The 11,458-nt window shown below is 41.1% G+C and overlaps 1 protein-coding gene across 5 annotated transcripts in view; it reads right to left on the bottom strand.

Moving 5' to 3' along the window:
- Positions 1 to 5,789: 5,789 nt before the first annotated feature.
- NR2C1 (nuclear receptor subfamily 2 group C member 1) overlaps positions 5,790 to 11,458 on the bottom strand; it is a 60,112-nt gene continuing 54,443 nt past the window's right edge. For all 5 annotated transcript variants that reach the window (XM_082310350.1, XM_082310348.1, XM_082310352.1 and 2 more), the window contains one exon: positions 5,790 to 11,048. In XM_082310350.1, the coding sequence (XP_082166476.1) occupies positions 10,874 to 11,048 (175 nt within the window). In that variant the 3' untranslated portion in view covers positions 5,790 to 10,873. The remainder of the gene's footprint in view (positions 11,049 to 11,458) is intronic.

Below are 11,458 nucleotides of genomic sequence, written 5' to 3'. Positions count from 1 at the left end.
TGCCCTGACCGCCTCTTCGCCAGGCTGTAGGTGCAGAACTCCCTCAAAACCCATCTTCACAAATGCACGCGTCCCTGGCCGTTGGCCGTTGCAACAACCCTCTGCTGGAGCAGGATCTCGGCGTCCCGCTTGAGCAGGACCCTGGTATCCCAGGTGCTGCCTCACCAGCCCAGGCGATGGCAATTTCCCTGGACTGGCAGACCATGCCTCTCCCAGTGCAGCTAGCATGGCGTTTGCTTTCTTTGTGATAACAGAGCAGCTATCTGGAAACGTCCAGCCATGAGATCCTTCTTCTGGCCTTTGTTAAGGTTGCTGAAGGGTATTTTCTGATGAAGATGCTGAGATTTGGGCTTCCAATCTGCGTAGTGTCTAGATCCATAAAAAAGAGCATTTGCCTACTGATTACATGTGAAGATCAGCAAGAGACAAAAAAACTTCAGGATAGGGGAAAAAAAAACTTTTTAATAGAAATATCTACTGTCTGTCCCTTACTTCACACAGGTCACAAGATCTGTGATGAGGAAAGAGTTGCCAGAACTGACAGTGATGAGTCCAGGGTTGCCTAGATCAAAAATGAGGAGATGGGGGAGGTGACGTCTCACCCCATGCAGACTGTGGGTGATGGTCAGAGAAGAGTTTAACAGTCTTGCCTCTCCCTGTCTTCTCCCAGCTCTGGCAGGCCGTAAAGGAACGTTTCTCTCTTATATCGCCCACATCTCCACCCCGCCATCTCCATCTTGTCCCACTGCCTTCTGGTTCTGCACCAGCAGGAAGAAATGTTTTTGATCACCGTACTGCAGACATTGCGAGTACTTCACTGCTGTCGCTGCCAGGCTGGTTTGGCAAGGTGCAGAAACTACTTCACCGACCTTCACGAGGCTAGGGCTACACAGGGCAGCCAAAAATAGATCCACAGTACCTTGTCAGAGCAGGCAGGACTTGGAAAAGCACCCAGTAAACACATCATCAGTGCTGCAACTGGCACTGGCTGATCAGCGGAGCCCGGCTGTCAGTCAGCACAGAGAGGCCAAGCTCCTGGGCGCCGACACCATCGGAACTGGGGATTTGGGAAGGGACAAAGCAGGAGTCGAGGTGAAAAATGAAGCAGGTGGTATTAAACCTGAAAGGAAAATGAGACTGGGAAAAAGGTCTGTCAGCCAAGTTCAGAGTGTGGAAATATAATACCCATTGCGACGTAAAGTCTAGTGGTCTGAGTTTCCCATTCAGAATTTTTTAATCTGAACACAAGGGATTTTGTGTTCAAACACAAGCCCTGCTGATTCAGTGCTCTGTCCTCTGACCCCAGCACCTGTTTTGTGGTAAGTCTCAGGCTTCAGTACACTTGTGGCAGGTTATTTGCATTTTCACAATCAAAACTCTTAGAAAATTTATTAAATATATTAAAATATGCTCAGATCATTGTACATTAGCAGGCAGAAAAACAGGGAGGAACATTTACAGTCAGAATTCACTCGTTTTGTTGTCTGTAACTTCATACACAGAAACCATTATTTTGATACAAACTACTGATGATGGAGTGTAAAATATGAAAGAAATGTAGTTTAAATTAGGTCAGCCAAATTTTGAAGCATCGAATAGGTTCAACTCTTGAACCAATTTCTAAGCCTATTCCTGATTCATGTAACTGGGGTCATTTTCATTGACCGAGAGTATAATTCCATGAATATTTTCTCTGCTGGCAGTGAAATAACATCGGTTATTTTTTTTTCCCAGGGGTTAAAATGGTCTGAATCACTTCACTGGTCCACATGGCACCATGGTTCCTAGACTGAGACCACTGTGGAGGACAGGGCATTGTGACACAAAGCTGGAAGAAGGGATCAAGTTCTTAACGTGACTGTGATCCCACAGAAGATTTTGTGGAAATATATTCTTAGTAGCAGGAACATTTTACAGCATCTTCAAATTACATTTTGATTTTTTTTGTACTATTTTTCTCCATTAATTGGGTCAAGTGAGATTTCCACTGAGAATTTCATTACCTCATTACTGCTCAAGTCCCATCACATCTACTTAAACTGCTTTTGTTAATGTGTTTGGTCACTGAGCATGAAAAAAGAATCTTAATACTGTGTTCAAAATTCTCCCTGAACTCGATGCAAATGTCATGGTCGACGTTGGGTCAATGTTGGGTTCAATTGCTTTAAAAGGTTAAAAGGTAAATTCATAGCCTGGAGCTAAAGTGTAATGTTGCTAAAAAACGTACGCATTTTATAATTTTCAAAAAAACATTCAAACATGTATATACCTCTGTGACAACAGTACAACACTCAAAACCCCCAGAATAATAAATTCACTGGCACTTTTAGAACTAAAACACCTGCCGCTTTGTGGGAGCTGTTTGGGTTATGCCTCCAGCAGTAACTCTACCTTCATCTTCCATTTCCCAATGGCAAAATTCCACTGGTTACAGGGTGAAAGAAAAACTCATTTTACAGTTGTTCCTCGGCTAGCCTTCATTAGCCAAAGTATGTGGCTATTCAGTTTGCTTCCCAGTAAAACTAAGATGAAGGCGAATTGAAGTTTTTGTAAAGGAGCTTAGACACCTCACGAACAGCTGCTTGGAAGGGATTAGACTGCAGGCCTGCAGAGCACCAGAAATCTGCAGGACCAAAGCCACAGGGTCGGCTGCTCCGAAGTTTCTTGCCAACCAGCCTTCTTGTTTAGGAAGCTGGTATTACCGGGAGGTTCAGAGCGTGGCAGTTTGGGCCTCTGGATGTCCAGTGGACACTTCTGCTGAGTGAAAGGCGCTGTATCAATTCAGAAGAACGCGTGGTGGAGCGGCTCCATCTAGTTTCTCTGCTCTCGCAGGTAACTCCACCACAGAAGTTTAGTTAAAAGCATCCCCAGAACATCGCTTCTGTGCTATCCCCCCTTTCCCCTACCACTCCACACAAGCTGCAAATACTCTTCTCTCCTTATTAACACCCCACCCACCTTCCCCTAATCCAGGCACAGTTAACTTGAAAATATATTTGAGCAAGCATTACTACAAGATCCAGTTACTAAAAAATAATCACGAAATGCATTAGTTCAGCCAGTATCAACAGCCACAAAAACCTTAAGCGTCCAGGTGTTGATACTTGAAAACGGTGATACTCTAGTGGTCCAGATGACTTGCTTTCATCTCCAACGCAGTGACTCAGAGGACACACTCGGTTCCTACACTCAAGCCAAAATGCACAACCCTGACTTCTTCCGATAAGGTTTCACATAGGAGAAAACTGTATTCTGTATTAGCCGTTGTGTATCAAAGCAAGAGTAGGACTTTAGAGAGCTCACAGGGTAAAGGAAGACGGAGGTGGCTGAGCAGGGCTGTTCACAGGCATGTATTAATGCAAGACTTTGTACACGTATGAAGAAAAACAGAGGAGCTCATGAGAGATGGATTCATATGGTGAAATACAAATGTTCTTTGGGGTTATTTGAAAGAGGTATGAAGAGGAAAGGCAAGTCTGGGTGCTAGGGATGTTTGTTGAGTAGAGGGAAAAAGGGAGAGGAAACAAAGTTGGAGAGTTCCCAGACAAGTTTTTGCTATTCACCAGAAGAGCACTTTTTTCTAGAGAGCTCTTCCTCTTCCTTTCAGAGGTGACCAAAAGGCTGTGGAAAGTTACTGGTATGAAAAAGAGAAAGTAACTGATTAGCAGTCTGATTGGGGAACAGGGCTCTGTAGAAATTAGAGCGGGTCCAGAGGAGGGCCAGAAAAATGGTCAGAGGGCGGGGACACCTCTCCTGTGAAGAAAGGCAGAGAGTTGGGGTTGTTCAGCCTGGGGGAGACAACTCCAGGGAGACTTTAGTGTGGCCTTTCAATAATTACAGGGGGCCTATAAGAAAGATGGAGAAAGACTTCTTACCAGGGCCTGTAGTGACAGGACAAGGGGCGATGGTTTTAAACTGCAAGAGGGTAGATTTAGATTGGACATACGGAAGAAATTCTTTACGATGAGAGTGTTGGGACACTGGAACAGGTTGCCCAGAGAAGCTGTGGATGCCCCATCACTGAAAGTGTTCAAGGTCAGGCTGGACGGGGCTTTGAGCAACCTGATGTAGTGAGAGATGTCCCTGCCCACAGCAGGGGGCTGGACTAGGTGATCTTTGAAGATCCCTTCCAACCCAAACCATTCTGTGATTCTGATTCTAAGTACTGAGAAAGGTAAGTTTTTGAAACAGAGGCAAGAGAGAGCCTGGAGTAAGTTCTGATGGGGAAGAGACTCTAAATGCTGATTTCCAGCTCTCATCATTAGTAAATTCATTGCGTCATCAAAATTTATCTTTTACCAGTGCACCTTACAAACACCTTTCTCTGCAGTGTGTCAGTGGGTAATTAATTTACTTCATAATAAAAACATTTCTGAATTTAAACATGGAAAGAATGGCAGCTCATTTCTCATTTGGGATGATGTTCTGGGTTGTCTGCACATTCATGCAAATGCCACATTCATTTATAACAGAAGACAAAGACTAAAAAAAATTACACTTTTTCAATTATCATTGAGAAATCAAGTCTGGAATTGACGAAAACTTGTGATAATTTCACAATTTTAAACATGAATAAATTCATTATTTATCCAGTAATATTTAAAACTGAGATAATTGAACCTGAACATCTGAAGCCTGTATTTCTTTCAAAAGAAAAAAACCCTGTGTTCAACCATACTCTAACTTCCAACCTAAAACTGATCCATAATGAATCAAATAATCATTTCCAAATATACATGATTGTGTTATATGACATGAAGATCTGTGATCAGGGTTCATTACAATACATATTTCTATGTAGTGTTTTAAAAAGCAAATCATTGGTAAATTAAATTTTACAATAAATTATTACATTTTCAAATTCATAGGCTAGAAAGTAGCAATCATGGAAAAAAAGGGTTAATAGCAACAAAGATTAGCAAACAGCAAATATTGCAGCTATCACAAACCCCAGAGACTGAATATAACTGACAATACTACATTGTGTAATAAAAATGTGAAAGATCCACAAACTCTTTGTAATCATATACACCGTTTTAGGTCTGTAAGTCAATCCATATAAAACACTAACAAAGTAATAGGTTATTGCCATTGTTTTCTATAATAGAAAGTTACAATTTATTTTAAAAAATACAGCCAAAATAGAATTTACCGATTTAGCCAGGTTTCAAGACATTTACAGTGATTTTTTTTCTACAACAGCAAGACAGCTACATTGACATTGTAATGCTTACACTGAACCTGATGTACTAGTAAACCGCAAAGGCTGAACAAATTGAACAGACCAGTTTCAAAATGAACAGACTGACTTTCACTGAGACTGAAGATCACGCAAAGAGAACAAATGTATGGGCAGGTAAGTGTGTAACTGCAGAAGGTATTGCAATGAATGTACCTTTGAAAAAAGTTTATATTATATATATGTACAACATATACTTTCATGAAAAATGTTTGAACTAGTAAACTTATTATTGGTAACATTGCTCCCATCTTTAAATGACAGTATTCTAAAATGTAAAAAATTGTTTTTCCTTTCACGTGATTTACATTAAAATGATTTTTCTTGCTCTTAAGACTCAAAATTTTAAAGCTGTTGAAACTAAACTTGTCCTTTCATTGGCAAAGAGACTTATTTTTTGGCTAGTAAATGCCACAGTTTGGTTAAATCCTGATTGGGTATGAAAACTGTCAGACTGCTAAAAAATCAAGAAGTTGAAAAATAAATTAAAAGTGAAAGGAAGAGGTCACAAAAATAATGAGATATTCTAACATCCATGGTGGAGTGAGCTTCAATATTCATGTTTGTGTTAGCTGATTAACAATGTTACTGAACAGCATGAAAGAAACCAGTAGTATTAGCCAGCCTTTCATTCAGTAGCAAAGAACATTTATTCACAAGACTATAAATGACAATAAATCACACAGGTAGTAATGTGAGATCATGTCATCATAAAAAATAGCTGTTAGAAACACTAAGGGCCTGAGTTGAAGGTAACTTAATACTCTACATTTAACTGAGCAGCAGTTATCTTAAAAAACGAAAACAACAAAATCAGAACTTCCCTGTTTAGCCTTTCCATGAGCAGTTGCATTATTCTCAGATGACTGCAATGGTTAACATCCAGAAATAAGGAAAAACCATGTTCATCCCTGTATTACTTTACCTGTTTTAAAGCTCCTATTCCTGAGAAAACCCAATTATGCCCCATTCCTTATCAAAAGCATGTATTGATAGCTTAAGAATGATTAATGAAATGATTTTTAAATGATTAATGAAAAATCTTGATGAGCAAAGTGAACAACACTGAAGCAACAAGCTGCAGTATGGCATCCAGCTTTTAGATCATCATGAAGACAAGACAGATTACTTGCCAGGCAGCATACACCAGCTGCACCCTACCTTTAAATCAATACTGAACTTATGATGAAGATTTATTATTATGAAAAAATGTAAGAAAGCAGTGGGGGGGAAAAAGGTTACTTACCAGTAGCCAGAGCTCTTTGCAATGCATTGTGTGTATGTACATGTGCTCTATAGAGGTCCGAACATCAGAGGTATCCAAGATCATAAAATGGGGTTTTTTTGGCCCTCACAATATTGTGGGTGCTTACTCACATCTCTCCCTTTTCCTTGACTTGACAGCAAGCATGGAGTTATAATATTCTGTCAGCGACACATAGGAAGGGAGAAGGGTATGTGATTATCACCTATACGGACAACGCACAAGTAGCTAGAATCTCTTTGAGATAAGTGACTTTTCTTTTCATGCACATCCATATAGATGGCCACACCACAAATAATTAAGTAAGTGTCCCAGTCTTCTCAGAAAAAAGTGGCTGGCAGAGACTTCTTGGTTCTTTGGTTGAAGGTTTCTTGAACTAGTTGTCCAGTTTGTAAAGATATGAAACAGAGATATTGTTGAACAAAGCCTCAAATGTAGTCTGAGAACTCTTAAGAGTATATCCTGATTACTGATGGTGACTCAACCATACTGTTCACGGGAGGTAATACAGTCCATTACCTAGTTTGGAGATGGTTATCCTGTTTGATTTCTCAGCCGGTCAACAGAACTAGATTAAAGATAATCTGAAAGCCTCTGTCCCATGCAAATAAGAAGACAATATTCTCTTGCTGCCCAACATGTGAAGGGAAATCTCAGGCCTGAAAATACAGGATTTAAAAAGAAAAACATGGATGAGTGAATTTCCTGGTTCGGTGATCTGGCAGAAATCCCAGATGAAGTCAAGGGATTTGCCAGGAAAAGAACAGTAAAAGGTGTGGGAGGGGAAAAAGTCAGCCAGACGGATTTGGATCTTCTGCTGCCCAGCAGAGGTGATGCGCATCAAAAAGAACAGCAAGGACATGTTTCAAACACCTGAATTTAAACAGCCTGATGTGAAACATGACCAAGGTTCTTTTGCTGTTAACAGATCCTAAGAAAGTAGTCTTGACCCAGCAGTCAGTGGTAGTGGCGGTCCACGTTACTGAAGTAGGCTAACTTGTATTCAAACAGACTAGGGCACAAAGAGGAAGCAAGAACAGAAAACGAGAGAAAATAAGGTTCTGAGGCCATCTCCTCCAAAACAGTGCTCTAACAAAAAAGAAAAAAGGGGGAAAAAAAACGGGGAGCAAAAAAGAAGCATACCGGCTATGGAAAGGCAGCTAAATACCCATCAAGGACTACAAGAACCTTGCTAGGGCATGCAGAGATGCGGTCAGGAAGGCTAAGGCTCAGCTAGAACTGAAATTGGCCGAAGATCTGATGAACAACAAGAAAGGGTTCTTCAGATACGTGAGCAGTAAGCAGAAGCACAGGGAAGACATAGACAGACCCATTGCCTAACAGGGCAGGGAAACTACTCACTAATAATGCTGACAAGGCAGAGGTTCTCAGTATCTTCTTTGCCTCTGTCTTCACCAGTATAGCTGGACCGCAAAGCACAGGATCAAGTAGCTACAACAACGCACGTGTCGACCCACCAGCAGTGGAGGAAGGGCTGGTCTGCAGCCTCTTGCAAGGACTCAACCCACATAAATCCATGGGCCCAGAGGAAATCCACCCTAGGGTATTAAGAGAAGTGGCTGACATTGGTGCAAGGCCACTGTCTATAATCTTTGAAAAGTCTTGGAGATCTCAGTGTAAGAAAGGAATTTTTTACACTGAGAACAATCAATCACTGCAACAACCTCCCCAGGGATGTGGTGGAGTCCCCATCACTGGAGGTTTTCAAGATGCGATTGGACAGGGTGCTAGAAAATCTCATCTAGGCTCCCTTTCCCACAAAAAGTTGGACGGGGTGATCTTTCAAGGTCCCTTTAAACCTGGGCTGTTCTATGATAAAGATGGATGAGCTGAGGGATTCAATCACTAAAGATTTACATCTGCAGAAACACTGGTATTTTCTCAGCTGTTTCTGAAGCTGGACAGTACCACGTGAGAGGCTGCAGCAGCTGAATCTTTTGGCCAGCTGTAAACAAAGAACTGCATATCACACCTGAGGCTCAAGCTGTGAGATTTCCGCAGGGATGTGAGAGACATTTGTACAATGTGCTGCATTTAGAAGGAAAACAAGCTTTTATTTCCATCTTACTATTATCTGGGTTACAGGAATCTGGAGAATATTGGAGTAAAACTCTCCCAAGAGTACTGGAACACCTGGGAAACCACCTCCGAAATATTCAGGAGTAACGTGCTGTCAGCTTCCTTAAAAGGTTTAGCACAGAGGACTGTAAATCTTCCGTGCCTGTTAGGGTGAGAAGTGAGTTAGGGATAGCACAGAGCTAGAAAGCAGGGTCAAAATTTCTAAGGAGAGCTGAACTGAAGAATGATATACCTCCCATCTGCAACTGGTCCTACAGATAGCAAGATGGGCCTTTAACCCCTGGGGAGAGAACAAGCACAGCATATTGGCAGCAACTGTCTTTCGTATTTCCATAAAGCCTGCTGATGGGATGCATACATCCTGAAACGCAGAGAAGTAGTCCTTATACTGCTCTCCAGGGAACACAGATGAAGAGCTTGAATCCTGCGCCCTTTGAAAGGTGGAATGTGGGAAGAGCTCAGCTGCCATGGCCACCTCCAACACTGAAGGCCGTCCCCCAGCAAGTCAGTAAGTGCCACGGCAGAGCAGGGGACAGACATGGTTCCATCCCATCAGGGGTCCTCAGCACTGAGTGCTTTGGTCTGTGGTATTGGATATGACCGATCCTGTAGTACAGCTTCAGATTACAGAGCTTGGGTGGAGGAAGATCCATGCAGCTCAGTTAATGGACTCGAAAAGAACACAGAAATTCAGTGTCAGAGGCAGTTCTCTGATTCTTTTTGGCTGGTTGAGATCCTCAGGTGCCGAGAAAAACTACAGAACTCATCCAAGCCTCATCTAGTAGCCTCTTGGTGATAGGGTGGCCTTGGAGCTGCTCGTGCAGAGTGGGCAAAGGCCCCCATTTGAGCTGATCTTTTGGCTAAGCAATTTCTGGTGCAACCATGTGTTTCTTGATTGGGTGAGGCTCTTCCTCACCCCATGTTGCCAGAGAAAGAGAAAATTCATGATAAATACAACTCGGCCTTGATCCAAGATTTAGATAATCCTAACTGCTAGTGCCAGAGGTAGACCACCACTTTTACTAGGATACTTCTCTCATTTTAAGCAACAGGTATTAAATGTGCTAGGGATGTATAACTTCCCGTTGCAAAAAGAAGCAACCATGTGCCAGTATTACTTGTCAGTGAGGCACATGCCTCAAGATAGAAAAACATTGAAACCCATCCTTAGATGGAGCTATGGAGTATGATTCAGGCAACATATATGAAGTATCTAGACCCATTTCTAGTAAGGAAAGGAAAAGCAGCAGAGACCATGCTCCCATAGGGAGGGGCACTGGATTTGACAAACTCAAACTTAAAAAATAATCATATGAGACTGGCTGGAAAATAGAACTACATAGCCAAAGGCTAACAATAATAAACAAATAAAGACATGAACACAAGTTAAGAGGCATCTAGAATGCCTCCATCGTTGGGCACTGAGTATAGAAGAGGGAAGGGTGGTGTGAAAAAGCTTCAACTTCTGAGACCAGAAAAAACAGGAGGATGCTGTCTCTGAATACCTTCAGTATACACTTCTCTCTTAGTTTTCATAGTATAAAACAGCTGATGTCTACCAAGACATAATACTACAACACAGTATTCCTTTGCATCCACAAAACAGTCAGTACTGACCCTTTGCTCCTTCACGTTTGATCAACTGCATCAACATATCATCAGAATATTTTAAAATGTGAACTTCCTCTACTTTCTCTGCACTTGTAATGGTGCCCGGTGTTTCACTCAACAAGAAACAAATCTCTCTTCAAAACAACAGGAAAAAATATGTTTGGTTATAACGGTCTTGCTTCCATGGAAACACTGGCCTTTTCAGGATGTCTCATCATGTATTTTCCATTTGATCAGTGAGAAAGAACTAGTAGCAAAACACCGAAAACACAACTCAGAGAGGAAAGTTAATTTATTTGTCTAAAACATCAAACTAAGTTGAGATACCTTAGTTCAGTCAAAGCTTCTTCAGTTTCTTCACAAGCCTGGACTTCATAAACAAATATTCCAAGTTCATCTATCTACAAAAATAGGATGGACAATTCTTGACTTTCTTCAGATATCAAGTTAATTTACAAGTCCTTGAAGATCAAATGAAAAATCGGAAGCGATCCTATATTCCTTAATACACTCCATCATGTTTCCCAAGTGTACTGGAAAGGAGAAGTATTAGCCTTCTTTGGAAAGGTGCATGGGAAGGCTTATTGCCATCTCTTGGAGACAGGGTATGCATTTACATCACCATGACTGCCATGGTACAGAATCCTTGACTGCTACTTTTATACGGCGTGACCAATTATCTGAGAGTTGTAGTCCGCTGTCTCCATTCGCAGAATATATGGGATGATGCTATCAATCTGAACATTTCCAATTAGTCCTGCAAAGAATAGCTCTTCAGTGATGGCAGCACTCATCAGCCTAAGAGCAGGCAATCGGAGAAGAAGTCTAGACAGTCTGGAAAATAAGTTTGGTAAAAAGTGTTACTTGTGGTCACAGATTTTGGTGTTATTAATAATCATGTTATCAGTAAGAGAAGAGAAATAATTAACAAGGGCCAATACTGGTCAAAATTTGCTATATCTAGTTCACGGAAGGCTTAAATATTTAAATCAGTAGAGCACTAAATTTAAGTTCAGTCATGTCTTCAACAGTACAAAAAATGCTAATATACCTGTCAATTACATGGACTGTATAATGTTTGGACTTAGACCAAATGAGAAAATATTCCAAGTAGGTGCAATTCAAAATGAAAACATTGGAAATATTTATTTTATTTCCAATATTTCATTTTGGAAATTAATAATGAATGAGTATATAAATAATACTCATAATTTGCATGAGTACATACATAATATTGGAAGTGC

The sequence above is a fragment of the Platalea leucorodia genome (genome assembly GCF_965183815.1).
Source record: "Platalea leucorodia genome assembly, chromosome: 4".
NCBI lineage: Eukaryota > Metazoa > Chordata > Aves > Pelecaniformes > Threskiornithidae > Platalea > Platalea leucorodia.
The sequence above is the reverse complement of the archived record's forward strand: the minus strand, read 5'-3'. Positions and strand labels throughout refer to the sequence as shown.